Source organism: Ricinus communis, chromosome 7 (assembly GCF_019578655.1).
Source record: "Ricinus communis isolate WT05 ecotype wild-type chromosome 7, ASM1957865v1, whole genome shotgun sequence".
NCBI classification, from domain to species: domain Eukaryota; kingdom Viridiplantae; phylum Streptophyta; class Magnoliopsida; order Malpighiales; family Euphorbiaceae; genus Ricinus; species Ricinus communis.
Window position 1 is genome coordinate 3,675,978 of NC_063262.1, and position 15,204 is coordinate 3,691,181.

The 15,204-nt window shown below is 30.3% G+C and overlaps 2 protein-coding genes across 2 annotated transcripts; both read left to right on the top strand.

The window, feature by feature from the left end:
* The first annotated feature begins 6,270 nt into the window (after nucleotides 1–6,270).
* Nucleotides 6,271–7,931, top strand: LOC8285597 (UDP-glycosyltransferase 84B2). The gene has a single exon (XM_002524885.3). It carries the CDS (start codon nucleotides 6,372–6,374, stop codon nucleotides 7,812–7,814), a length of 1,443 nt encoding a protein of 480 aa, XP_002524931.1. The 5' UTR covers nucleotides 6,271–6,371; the 3' UTR covers nucleotides 7,815–7,931.
* Nucleotides 7,932–9,839: 1,908 nt separating this feature from the next.
* On the top strand, nucleotides 9,840–11,525 carry LOC8285598 (UDP-glycosyltransferase 84B2). Its single transcript, XM_002524886.4, has one exon. The coding sequence runs from the start codon at nucleotides 9,880–9,882 to the stop codon at nucleotides 11,308–11,310; it is 1,431 nt and encodes a 476-aa protein (XP_002524932.1). The 5' UTR covers nucleotides 9,840–9,879; the 3' UTR covers nucleotides 11,311–11,525.
* The last annotated feature ends 3,679 nt before the right edge of the window (nucleotides 11,526–15,204 follow it).

Genomic DNA, 15,204 nt, shown 5'->3' on the forward strand with positions numbered 1-15,204 from the left:
CAGAAGTTAACCGTATTAACAAAAATAATTATCTGCTACAGCAGGAGGAAGGTAGAGCTAGAGCCAAGAATTAAGGGAAAAAAATGAATTGAAAGCATTTGAGATTGCAAATTGCAATTGGATTTGGGGACTCTGGTATGTTCCATGAATGAATAGAATGTGAAGCATGAGCACCAGTCAACCGTCAATGGTTACAACTTCTAACAGTAAAGTCTAAAGCATCAAAAAGTCCAAACCTAGGACTAGAGATTGAATTTTGCCAAAAGCCAAAGCATTTGACTTAACAATAGAGCCATTGGTGTTATATTTAAATATATTGATGCAAATCTAAAACCTAGTTAATAAAATGACAAGTATTTTTCATAATTTAATTGAAATTTTGAATTCAACAACTGTATTAAAATTTTTAAAATAATTATTTATTATTATTAAAAATTATATTCGATATATATAAATACATTCATTCATCATACAATTCTACAATTGCATTTTTTAGATCATAGCTTTCTGCCTGATGGTAAAATTGGAGTTAATTTTCAAATTTATGAGGTTACTGGACACTAGGATGATTAGCTTTTCTTTTTTAATGGAAAAAATAATATTAGGGAAAAAAATGCTTAGCTTGCTCGTCGTTCACTTGCTTTTAAATTTACTTGAGAAAAAAGAAAAACAGAAAAAGTTAATTTTTGCTTATGTGATTTTGTGTCTTGGGCATTAGTCAAAAAGTAAAGGGAAAAGGTGCATTTTTGCCCCTAACCTTCAGTGAGAGGAGACATTTACTCTTAAACTATTTTTAAGTATATAATTATATATAAAATTAGTAAACAATTATCATTCAAGCCCTTGAATGTCACAAGAAAAATAAACAACTTTGGTTAGAGTTGATGTGACAATTTTTATTGACTTTATCTTATAAGTGAAATATGCTATAAAGGTCACATCATCACATACTTCTCTTTCTCTTTTTCTTTTCTTTTCTTTTCTTTTTTATATTTTACTCCCCAGATCATCATCAATCACCGTATCACCAGCACCAAACAAAAAACTTAGTAATTAGAATTCACACGTACCCACAAATTTTAGAAAAAGTCATTGTTTTTAAATAGATTCATTAAACTCTATAAAATTTCAGTTTTCTAAAAAGAAGAGCAACCATTTATAGATTGCTTGGAGTTCATCCAGTGGTCTTCCATTTCTATGGAGCAAAAGACAAGTATGCCCAAAATAGAATAGAGATCATATTCTTTTATATTTTTTGTCTTCATTATATACCCGATCTTTGTATAAAAATTAATTTTCTCTCTTTTGTTGGGTTTTTAGATTATTTATTATTGAATTTTATATTTTTTTTGTTTAAAAATTTTATTTTTAAAGTATTTTTGTTAGTTTTGTTGTCTAAAATATCTTTTTTCTTTCACCCAATTGTTTTTTTAGCCAAAAAAATTGTAGAGATCATTCATTTTTTGTTTCTGCTTTTCTTTGAAGACACACTGAGAAAAAGGTATTTTCGTGCCCTCATTTTTTTTATTTTATTTTATCTTGTATTATATTTTTATGTTTATATTATCAAGAATGCAAAATGGGTTTGTCTCTTTTTGGCTTATAAATGTCGGTTGTTGATTGAAATAAGCTTTTGAAACCATTTATGCAGTTAAGTTGGTTTCATTTTGGCTCATGATTATGACAATTGTTTGATGTTCTTGTATAAATATAGACATTTGAGAACAAAAATGAGTTTTGTAGTACAATTATAAAAGGGTATTCATCTTTTTGATGAAATGTTTGTCAATTAAGCATCTTTGTAAGAATTATTGACACAGGATGATTCATGTCTTTTTTAACGAGGAAATAATTGTATATGGAGTGGGTGTAAACTTATTTATAAAAAGTGTTTGATCTTATTTTGTAAGTTGCAGATAATGGGAAATTGAAGGAAGATAAAAAGAAAAAATAATAAGACGAGTGATATGGCACTATGATGGGTTCCACTTTTAAGAAAAAATTGATACATTACCTTAACTTAACAGGGATTTATTGTAGTTATATATCATTTAGAATGAAGGACTTAGATTATAGGTTTGGCAAAGTTTAGTAGCTTATTTGCTCTGAAAAATAGTTTAGGGGAAAATGTGCTCCGAGCATTAGGAGTTAAAATGCACCTTTTCCCAAAAGTAAAATAAGAATAAAGTGAGGAAACTTAACTATATACAAAATTAGCAAGAAAGTAAGGATACTTAACTGTGTACTTGCCAACTAATTGATCCTCAAAGCTTTTCTTTCTGGTTACTTTAATTCTTCTGAAATTGAACTTGTTATGGGTATTAAAGAGGAAAAATTAAAATTTAAGATGAAATTTTTGAATTTATCTTGTATGACTTTGAATTATGAATAGTTTAATTATGTTTTCTTTGTGTTTGTTTAATAGTCAAACTAATTTCTTTATATATATATTTTTAAAAATTAAATTAAATTGTTAATGCAACTGATTTTACCTAAACTCGATGGCTCATTCGGTCTAATAATATTAGATCAGATGATAATTAATGAAATTGGTACAGACTGCCGGTTGATCATTTTAAATAATCGGTTTAATTTTTTAATCTCATTCTAGTACCTTTTTTTTTCTTTCTTTCTTTTTTTGTCAAAATCAGGTTCGGGTAGGAAAATGAAAAGTGGAGATGACGAAAACCCATTTTCTACTCCCAATTCTAACTGTAGCAGTATCATCACCACCCTCCCCAAGGCCATGACACTTTCCTATGCTGTAAGACCCACCTCAACAATGTCGGCTTTACCTCCCTAAACAGAGGCCATCACATGACTACTGGGTCATATTTGTTATTAGAAAAGAATAATTAAAAAATTGACCAATTTATTTTCCTTTTGCAATTACAAAAAAACAAAAAAAAAAAGTTATTAGTTAATTGCATATAATAAGAAATAGTGTTTCCAAACCAAGGAAATGATTTGGGTAGGAAATATAGCTGGTAAAGTATTTAAATCTAAAATGATCAGAAAGTAAAACAATAGCATCTTATATTAATATATCAGTAGTATACATCTTAGAAGGGAAGGAAAGAAGTAAGCCAGAAAAGAAGGTGAAATTTGATTCATGATCATCATAAATACTTGTACTTGAATAATTGAATAAACACAAAACACTTGGTGTCTGAATTTGTAGATTTTGATGTTATTGATATCCAACTTTGGAATTTTTAATAATTTTAGTTAACATTTTCACGATTCAATAAATAATACTTAGATTTAAGATATTTTCAAAATCACAATCCAACAATAATTTCTGGCTAAAATGCTAATATTACACTAGAATTTAATAAAATATAAAATTTACTGATGCATCAAAGGTAAAAAAATAATTCTTTTCATCAAAGACACCCTTTAATTAAAAAATAATTCTTTCTTAATTTATTTTACTTTTTTAATTCACAAACATAACATTAAAAAGAAGCAATAATGGAAAAATAAAATCAATCAACAACTTTAAAGAGAAATAAAATAATCCGTGTGAAGAGAAGATTTCTTTCTTTTTTGATAGAATTTGTTTAGTTGCTATAAAAATAGGTTCAAAGCATTCCTTCATGAGAAATAGGTCTCACTGTTAGAGCTGAGCACGGATCGGTCTAATTCGGTTATCTATAAATCACCAGTACCATATCAAATATCGGTTTTTTTAAAATTGAAAGTACCAGTATCGTACCAAATATAAAAAGGTCCGTACCGTATTGTACCAATTTTTATGGTTAAATACAGTTCGGTTCGGTGCTATTTTCGGTTCTAAAAAAATTTAAAAAACACAACTTTAATCTCATCTTTAATCAAATACATTTAGAAAAAATATGATTACCAACCTAAAGAAAGTAGCATGAAAATCTGAATTAAAATTGCAATCACATTCTTGAACAACCTGTTTTGCAATTCAGTCACTTGCAAGTATAATAATTCACTCAATATTCAAATACAAACCATTAAAATATATGTTACTGCTAGCGTAAAAATATTTTACAAATGGAAATCATTAAAATGAAATATTTTTCACAGATGTGACCAACAATCCACCAATCAAAAATAAAAAAAAGTAAAAAAGAAAAGAAAAATATCCGGGACTGAATAACGACGACACAGTTGTAGGAAGAGAGAGCGCTAAAGAGAAAGACGTCTACGCGAGCCAATTCTTGCTTCTGCCTTTCTGCGAGCCAATTATGCGTGGCGCTAAAAAGAAGACATCTAGGCGAGTCAATTTCTTCCTTCTTCCTTTTGATTTTCTGTCTAGAAATTTGCCTTAGAGATTTTGTCTTTCTGAATAAAAAATTAAGAGGTGCGGCGGTGTGTTCTAAATAGGAAGACGTCTACGTGAGCGAATTTCTTCCTTCTTCCTTTTGATTTTCTGTTTAAAAATTTGCTTTAGGGATTTTGTCTTTCTGGATTACAAAATGGGAGGTGCGACGGTATATTCTAAAGAGGAAGACGGTGTGTTCAAATTGTTAGGTGTAGGCTTGTAGTATGTGGCAAGAAAATGTATTAGGGTTAAGTTAGTAGATAGTAAATTATAAATTTAGTATGAGATTATGTATATTAGTATCAATATACTATATGATATATTAATATATAACTCATTTTTTTTATAGAGTATAAAGTACATTATAATATTATAGTTATTTTGAATATGTAGTATTTTTTTCTTATTTCGATAATAATTGCTTGAATTATATAAAATTGAAAAAATATAAAATAAATTTTTTTATAGAGTATTATAGTTATTTTTAATAGGTATTATTTATATAATATAAATAATTATTAATAAATATATGTAAAAAATTCGGTTCTACGGTTTTGTCCGGATCAATATAAAATGGATCGGTTCTGGTACGGTTATGGTACAGTTTTTACTAAAGAACCAGTACCATACCGTAATAGAAAAAAATTCAGATCAGTTCAATTCGGTTATAAAAAATTTCAGTTATTTCGGTTATGATATTTTTCGATACGGTTATTCGGTTGGTGCGGGAATCACCGAGATCCATTCTCAGCCCTACTCACTGTGACGGCAAATAAAAATTGAATTAAAAGACGATATATAAATTTTTAAGATTCATAAGGTGTTTTAGAAATCGAATGAGTGTTTTATTTTTATTTTAATATTGTATTAACTTCTGTTGCCATCTCAACATTGCAGTTCCAAAGTAATTTTGTAAATGATAATAAAATCATTGATTCATACTATTAGGTAATAAGATTCCTAAATAAATTATATACCTCTTAAGAAAAATGTATGATTTCTTAGAATTAGTTCTTACCGTTCTTTGGCAGAATTGTAAAATAATTTATTTGTCTTTTTTAAAAAAATTGGTTTTAGTAAATTTTTTTCTCTATATATTTCATCATCCGACTTTTTTTTAAATAATTTATATTTTACGCCAATAACATATTTTTCCTATCGTCTGGGAAAAAGAGTTTCGAATAGAATATACATGTTCTCAAAAATAAAAAATAATCTTATTTCATTTAACTAGCATTTTAGCTTAAAGACTTGATTTTGTGATAAACAAGCACTTCTTTATTTTTCTTTATTTTTTTGGTCCTTAAACGCAAGACTACTGCCTCATATTTTAGTACTTATCCTTCAGGCTAAACAATTGCTACAGTGTAAATTCAATAAAACACGTAATAGTATTACCAATCTAATGAATTAAGGGGAGATTTGGCTAATAATTAACTATCAAATTTTAGCCGCTTAACTTTTTACTACTGAGTCCGACGTTCCACGTCAAATGCAATATCAAGATACTTGAATGCAAAATCTTATTTTAATTAGACTTATTGTATATACCATAACTAATAGAAGAGTAATACATATATATATATATATATATATATATTTCACATTTTAATATTAAATTATTTAAAATTAATAAATATATATCAATTATTTATTAGTTTAGTGTATAATTAAGGATAAAAAAATTTCAATATACAATTTGATAGGTCCTTATTATAGTTGCCTTATTTAAAAGAAAATTAAGGCAACTTAATCAATTTTTAAAGGGTGGGATAAGGATTAGAAAATGAGGAAGTTCCAACGATAAAAGGTGAAAAGAGCGAAAGATAGAAAGAAAGTGAACTCAGTTGACAGTTTTTGTCCTATTAAGTACATCTGTGCTTTATTGTCTGAAATGTCCAACCAATCTTTTGTCGTCCGTTTAGATTCTGCATTGATAGCAATAATCGGCATTACCACAAAAATTTCTTGAATAAATGTCAGCAACGGACCAAGGCCGTTACAATCAAGAAAACTGAAGCAGCAAAACTAGCCCAAGTCTCTTTATTCTCTCCGTAGCTTTGACAGGAAAACAATGGTAGCTGAAGAAGTACACTTTCTAATGGTGACAGCAGCCATGCAAGGCCACATGAACCCTATGCTTAAGCTTGCCAAACGCCTTGTTTCAAAGGGTATCTATATCACCCTCGCCACCAACGATGTTGCACGCCACCGTATGCTCAATTCAAAAGTCTCTAGTATTGCTGATGATTTAACCACTGCCCAAAACGCCACACCTAAACCCCCTGGAATCACGCTTGCTTTCTTCTCTGATGGCCTCAGCCCGGAGTTTGATCGCGATGAGGATGTCGATAGATTTATTAAGTCCATGAGGACAATCGGAGCAAGAAACCTATCAAATCTCATTACTGATTTAATAGCTCAGGACAGGAAATTTTCTTGCGTTATTTTGAATCCCTTTTTCCCATGGGTGGCAGATATTGCCGCTGAGAATGGCATTCCTTGTGCTACGCTCTGGATCCAAGCTTGTAGTATCTATTCAGTTTACTACCATTTCTTGAAGCATCCCAATTTATTTCCATCACTTGATGACCCAGATAAAAGTGTAGAGTTGCCTGGCTTGCCGGCTTTACAGGTAAAGGATCTTCCTTCCTTCATTTTACCAACAAGTCCTCCTATATTCTACGAAACACTGTTAGATTTAGTTCAAAAATTAGATAATAAGGTAAAATGGGTTTTGGTTAATTCTTTTACGGAGCTTGAGGAGGATGTAGTGAAATCCATGGCTTCTCTCCATCCCATTTATCCTATTGGTCCATTGGTCTCACCATTTCTCTTAGGAGAAGAAGAAATGATGTCAAAGAGTACAATTGACAATGTTGATATGTGGAGGGCTGAGAATTCATGTATAGCATGGCTTGACAAGAAACCTCCTTCGTCGGTCATTTATATTTCATTTGGCAGCATAACTGTTTTGTCTCAAAAGCAAATGGATAACTTAGCAACGGGATTAAAGAACAGCAACAAACCGTTTCTTTGGGTCATTAAGCCTAAACCCGAAAATTCTGAAACAAAAGGAGGTGAATTGCCAGGTTCTTTCTTGGAGGAGACCAAGGAGAAAGGTCTAGTGGTGACATGGTGCGAGCAAGAGAAGGTGTTAATGCACAAAGCTGTAGGTTGCTTCATTACACATTGTGGGTGGAACTCGACGCTGGAGTCAGTTGTAGCAGGAGTCCCTGTGATTGCTTATCCTGGATGGACTGATCAGCCAACAGTTGCCAAGTTTCTGGTGGATGTTTTAAAGATTGGTGTTAGAGTGAAAATTGAAGATGGGTTTGCAAGTTCAGAAGAGGTAGAAAGATGCATTATGGAAATCACTGGAGGACCAGAAGCAGAAGGGGTCAAGAAAAGGGCTTTGGAGTTAAAGGAGGCAGCCAAGAAAGTGGGAGCAGAAGGTGGTTCTTCTGATCAGATTATTGATCAGTTTATCAATGAAATTACTGGAAAGCCATTTTAAAATCTTCATGCTTCGGATATGAATGTTTACAAGTTTTAGAGAAATGGAAAGAAAAGGAAAATTATGAAATTGTTTAAGAAATCGATTTATTGATTTTCTCAATAATTTTCTATTCTCTAGCTTTTTATAATGCTAACACATGCTTTGTTCCTCCTGTAGGAGATGCCTGTTAAATTTTTAGTTCATACTATTTTCAGAGGCAGTGGATCCATGTGTTCAAGACATTAGCAGTAACTAAATTATCCTTTTTGTTAAATAACTTTTTATTTTAAGTAAACTTGAGTTTGTAAATAGTAACTTTTATTGATACTGAAATCACAGAGAAAAAGTAAAAATACTATAAAAAATTCATTAAAGACAGTAGACAGAATTAATTAGGTGAAAAATGTAATAACTCAAATTCAGGGTCTTTCGCTCCACAGATTTCCTAAGAAACGAAGTCATAGACACGTAGATTCAAAGCCGGACGGACTAATCCAAGAGCGCTCGTCCATAAACCGGTTATGGGTACAAATAACATAAAAAAATGTAACTAACGTTTTCAAAGGGAGAAAATATATTTAAACATCTTTAATCGACGAATGAATTTAATATTTAATCTTTATTTAATTTAATAAAATTTGGACTCTAATTTTATAATTTTATAAATAATTTTTAATTTTCAATTTAGTTTGATAAATATTTAAGTTCTATTTTTTTAATCAATATTTAAATTATATATAACACATATATACATATTAAATGGAATCATATATCAAAAAATATTTAAATATTATAAAAAAATTGAGATATAATTAGAAAATATTAAAACTTAAGATGTTTAAATAATTAAATAGTTAAAATTTAAATATCTAAATAATACATTTGGACTTTCTTGATGATTATATTTTACACCGAATATGAGTCAAAAAGATTTAAGTTTTATAATGCTAATTATTAACTCTTGAAGACTCTTTTTTATAAAAGATAAAACTGTGATTTCATGAATTGAACAAGCAGACGATATTTTAGAAACAGATCATGACCCTATGTGTTGAATCATCATGCTATCGTTTTTCAAGTCATCTTAATTTTAGGGGACATTTAATGATATAACATCCCCTATCGATTAAAAATAAATTAAAGTTCAATATTATTTTTTTCTTAAAGATCTTTAAGGCGTTCAATACCTTAATCTATAGTTGGTCCATCAACAACTCTAAAATCATGTTTTCAATATGTTAAAGGCAAATTATCTATGCTCAAACAATTTGAAAAGGATAATTTTATTAGATATGAACTTAACAATAAATTTGAAATTATGAGTTTTATTTATTAATTTAATAATATATTTTCTAGTTATGTAATATGATTAAATTATAAGAAATAAAAAAACAGTTTACCTCATCGATCGGGTGATTTTCATAATAGAAGTACATTTGACAATAAGTCTGCGCTTGATATTTTTAATTTTATTTTTAAAAGATAATAATAATAATTTTTATAGTCATGATGCATATGTTAGTAAAATATGTAATTTTTCATTTCTTATTTTGATTTACGAGACTAATTTTAAGATCTTAAAAAATTATATCCTTAATTGTTAATTAATTAGTAACATTATATACATGCATTATAAACTCTAAACAAATTTGTACAATATATTTTTATATATGTGATTTGATTATTAGATTATTAGTTTAAAGAATATAAGGAAATCTCTGAGAAAAACTCCTAATTTGGATTTCTTCCTTTACTAAAGAAAATATCGGCTAAGGATAAGGTGATTAATTAGGAAACTCTACCCATTGTAGGCAGTGGACCGACAAAAAAGATAAATAAAATAAAGGGATTGGCTTGGTATGGCATGAAAGTTGACAGTTTTAGTGCTATTAAGTTGCCACAGGTGCTGTATTACCTGAATACAAAATCCATTTAGATTCTGTTTTGATTCTGCATACTGACAGCATTAATTGTAATTACCATAATTAATCTGAATAAGCTTACTATAAGACCAAGGAGACCGAAGCAGACTTGCCCAGTTCCCTAAAGTAACTATCTCTACTACAGCTTTGACAAGGAAACCATGGTAGCTGAAGAAGTACACTTTCTAATGGTGACAGCAGCAATGCAAGGCCACCTGAATCCCATGCTAAAGCTTGCCAAACGCCTTGTTTCAAAGGGTATTCACATCACTCTCGCCACCAACGATGCTGCCCGTCACCGTATACTAAATTCCAAAGTCTCTACTACTGCTGATTTAACTTGTACTGCCCTAAACACTACTCTTAAACCCCCTGGAATCTCTCTTGCTTTCTTCTCCGATGGCCTCAGCCTGGATTTCAATCGCGAAGGGGATTTTGATTCATTTGCTAAGTCCTTACGGACGATCGGATCGAAAAACTTGTCAAACCTTATTACTGATTTGACAGCCCAGAACAGGAAATTTTCTTGCGTTATTTTTGGTCCCTTTACGCCATGGGTGGCAGATATTGCCGCTGAAAGGGGCATTCCTTGCGCTATGCTTTGGATCCAAGCTTGTAACGTCTACTCTGCTTTCTATCATTTGGTGAAGCATCCCAATTTATTTCCATCATTTGATAATCCTGATGAATATGTAAAGTTGCCTGGTTTGCAGTTTTTACGGGTTAAGGATCTTCCTTTCATCGTCCTACCATCAACTCCTCCTGTATTTCGTCAATTAGTGTCAGAAATTGTCACTGCAATAGACAAGATAAAATGGGTTTTAGCTAATTCTTTTGTTGAACTGGAAGAGGAGGTAGTGAAGTCCATGGATTGTCTACATCCTATTCATCCCATTGGTCCATTGGTGTCACCAGTTCTGTTAGGAGAGGAAGATATGACAGCGATAGATAATGTTGATATGTGGGAGGCTGAAAATTCTTGTATAGAATGGCTTGACAAGAGACCTCCTTCATCTGTCATTTATATATCATTTGGTAGCCTGCGTGGTTTTACTCAAAGACAAATGGATAACTTAGCAATGGGATTAAAGAACAGCAATAGACCATTTCTTTGGGTCATTAGGCCTAAACAAAAAAATTCTGAAAAGAAAGAAGCTTACCTGCCGGATCCTTTCTTGGAGGAGACCAAGGAGAATGGCCTGGTGGTGACATGGTGCTGCCAAGAGAAGGTGTTAATACACAAAGCTGTAGGTTGCTTCATCACGCATTGTGGATGGAACTCGGCGCTGGAGACGGTGGTGGCAGGAGTGCCCGTAATTGCTTATCCAGGATGGGGTGATCAGTCAACAGATGCCAAGTTTTTGGTTGATGTTTTAAAGATTGGTGTGAAACTGAAAGTTGAAGATGGAGTTGCAAGTTCTGAAGAGGTAGAAAGGTGCATTGCAGAAATTACTGATGGACCAAAAGCAGAAGACATTAAGAAAAGGGCTTTAGAGTTGAACGAGGCAGCCACGAAAGTGGTGGCGAAAGGTGGTTCTTCTGATCAGACTATTGATCAGTTCATTAGTGATATCATTGGCAAGCAATTTTGAACTCTTCATGCTTCAGTGGCTGTTCAAAGTAGTAAGGAAAGGAAAATTATGAAATTGCTGAGAAACGAGTCATATGAAAAAGATCTCTCAAGTTTATCAATAGTACTTTTTCGGATTAATTATTATGGAGTACCTGAAATTATATCATAATTACAACTTTATCCCCTCTATTTGACAATTAAATTAGTTAGTCTTTGAGTTTTATATCCTTTAAACATAAAGTCCTTTTTTGAGTTTTTATATATAAATCAAACGACTTAAACATAAAATTCAGTTTGAATCTTAAACTTAACATTAAATATCAAGCTCAAAAAAAAAAAAAATCTTTTATCAATTAAAATAAAGTTTATATTAATTAGGTAATTATTTAATTAATATATTAATTTAATATAAATATATATAAATTGATATTATATATAAGATTAATAATTATTATAATTAAAAATAACGCATTAGTTGATACACTAATACTAAAAATAATCAATATCCTTTTTATATTTAAATAAGTTAGTTAGATAATTTATTAATTAATATATTAATAATATTTATATAAACACACTTTTTTTGGAGATATAATATTTTATAGAAATGGAGACTACTTTTAGAAATACATTAACGATTATTAGGCATATATCAAATTTTTAGCTGAGTACTTTTAGAACTCATTTTATGCACAATTTACTCTAATTCTTTTCAGGTGAAACAAAGAAGAATGATTAATAGAGGAAAAAATGGACTGTTTATAGTTTATATAAGGCAATAAATTAGCTCCAATATATAGAAGAACCTTTTGTTGCAGTTGCAGGTGGTATTTTATAATGATGGGTCTACCAGAAAGATGGCAAGAACACAAAGACCTCTTTCTTTTCCTTCATTCTGTCCAATCATTGTCGTTTAAGATCTGGATCACATTCTACGCCATCATAAAGCATAAAAACAAAAAATATATATATATATTTTAAAAATATATTAAGAAATCAAAAAAATAATTTTTCTTAATAATTTATTTTTTCATTGCGACCGAATAATTTAAAAATAAAAAAGCTTTCTCAAGAAATACTTTTGATGTTGCAAAATAAATGGAGCCTGAATATTTGGTTGTTTACTTGTTAGTTCTTTATTTGCTCCCGAGAACACTTTGACTCCAAATTAATGCATTGACCAGAAAAGCGTAAAGAAGTCACTATAGGCAGTCATGGTTCAATCCTCGAATGTTTATATTTTATAGACATTAGACATAATTTATTAGGCAGGTGAATACTTCCAAACAACTGGGTTTGCTCGTTTTTGAAAGCTTATCCAATTAGCCATTGGGTCAAAATGAAGATCCTTGTGCATCTCATGTCCAAGATTTTCTTCCACCTAATATCTCTTCTAGCTGGCTTAAATCTTGTTTATGGCTACAAGCAAACAACCACCCTGGGAGCCTTTTCTGCTAACTGATCAATAATTGAATATTTGGGTGCTAACTATTAATTAAAAATCAAAGATCTAATTGACAAGCTCCAAACAAAATGCTAGTTGACATGCTCTCTCCTCAGCTGATGCTGCTCAGGATTCTATTCCAAATAGAAAAAGAAATCAATTATTTTTAATCTTATGATTTGTTAGATAGTAGTCTACTTTTAATTGAATAAGAGAGATGCATTTGTATTATAAATCACCTATATAATTGGAATGTCAACCGATTATGATTAAATAATAAAAAGATAAAATTAATATAAATATGATCTGATTGATAACTAAATCTAAATAACTACGCAAATGATAAATAATTTAGTTGGTATTTTTACTTATAAGAATAGAAATTAATTCTAGTTTAAGTCTCTTATCCTGTTGCTGATTGACTAATATTTATAGAAGCTTTTTACTTCGAAATAAAAAATATATAATAAAATCTCTCTATAGTAATACTTTATATAAGAATAACTTCTATATAGTAATAAAGAATTATAGTCCCAATTTGAGCTAGTAGTATATAGATATAAATTTTTATCGTAATAAGTTATAAATTATTCAAATCTCGTCTTAAGAAAATATTTCTCTACATAGTAATATTTATATATATAATTTTAAAAAATATATATTATGCTATATTTTATTTTACTGTAGTATTATTTTATTTCATCAATTTTATTTGTACAATATGACAATATATTAGTATATCTTATCTCTCGTTTATATCATATCATCTATAATATTAAATATTAAGGTCAAATAAAAATTTTATAATTCAAACTCCTATTAAATCTTTTTATGACCTTTAGGGGAGGGATAAAAAAATAAAAAAGAAAACAATAAATAAATAAATGATATAGGTGCAAAACGACGTGAGTTTTGGAGATGCTATCTCAGGAGTAGGCAAGTAGAGATCGTGAAAAAGAGCAAGAATCCAGCAAGTCAGCAAACCATGTGTCTCTCGCACCAATTTTCTTTTATTCATTTTCTATTAATATTGAGACACCATTGTGTGTTTGTTTGTTCATATGATCTTATTATATATGTTATTATGGAAAGAAACTCTCTCTTGCCCTTCCATTCACACAAAAAAAAGCAGATGGATCTATTTCCAATCCAATCCCTTTTTCATTTTAGAAACTTGGATTCCTGTTCTTTTCCAAGAATTAGTGTCACACCCACAATTTAAATTTCTATAAAAAATCCTGACTTTAAGGATCTAATTTGGGGCACCGTTGGTTTTGGTAAACTATTTGTCAAAAGATAAGAGCATAATATAAACAAAAAAAGGAATAATGGCTGCTTACAGATGACACTTGCACGCCAAACAATTTGGAGCACAGATGGTCTGAAATCAAAGGCAACTTTTGATTGGTTGTAGTGTGGTTGATTGAGTCCTTACAGTATCTCCAAATAACCATTATTGTTACTTTCTTCTGTACCGCTAAATTGGTATAAAGAATAACAATACTTCCACCTCCCTTTAATAAACAAGCATTTTACCAAATCAGAAAGTGTCGATTCCATTTCTCCTACATCTTTTCTAGTTATATACATGACTAAACAATTTTAATTATACTACTTTTATAATATAAATGAAAATATGATCTCTAATTTCTTATAAATTCATATAAAATTTTAATCTAACAGTTAGTATAAGATTTTTTAAGGTAAACATTAAAATTAGTTTTGTATCATATTATTTTACAATTTAATAAATTAGATCATATAATTTAAACCATTTCATTTTTCTGTATTTGCGGAGTTAAAAAATGACTCCGAATGAAATGTGCATTATCTTCGGTCTAAATTCGCATATAGAGGATGGGTTTCCTGAAGCGGCAAGTAGCAAGCCACTTCCACGGGAGAAAATTGAAGGGACAAAGGCAAAGTGTTAAAGTGAAAGTTGCCGTGAGGCCACCTAGTAACTAATTGAAAATGTCTTTTTTGAGTTTGAGTCAAAATGTTCCTTTTGAAAGGTCTCACTTTCCAAAAGCCATTCTCCGTCCTTTGCCACCCAAACAATTAAATGATTTATAATCTTCTTGTATTAGAGGCCGGTGCCTTATGAATTGGAGATTCCAAATCAATTCTTTCCGCTCCATTCTTTGCGCTTACATTTAAAAAGAAAATAAAAGAAAAGAAAGAAAAAAAGGACCTCCATTCTTTTTGCTGCAAAAGAATATTTGAAGGCTAATTAACATTCTTTAGATGGAGTCAAGCAGCAAACTCATTCCACCACCAACACCAACAACAATGAGCCGTTTCTCTTTAGCTCTAATGGTGTTCTTGGTCTTTATTCTTTCTACAAACACCACTCTTGCTAATGGCAGCAGACCCTTTCCATCACCATCCACAGGCCAACAAAATACTGCCCATGAGGCTACCACTAGTCTTGCTTCTACGTCTATTGATGCAACTTCACTTTCCAAGTCT

Bases quoted from the DNA above. Each gene is read 5' to 3' on its own strand.
- LOC8285597 (XM_002524885.3), top strand. From the start codon at position 6,372: ATGGTAGCTGAAGAAGTACACTTTCTAATGGTGACAGCAGCCATGCAA.
- LOC8285598 (XM_002524886.4), top strand. From the start codon at position 9,880: ATGGTAGCTGAAGAAGTACACTTTCTAATGGTGACAGCAGCAATGCAA.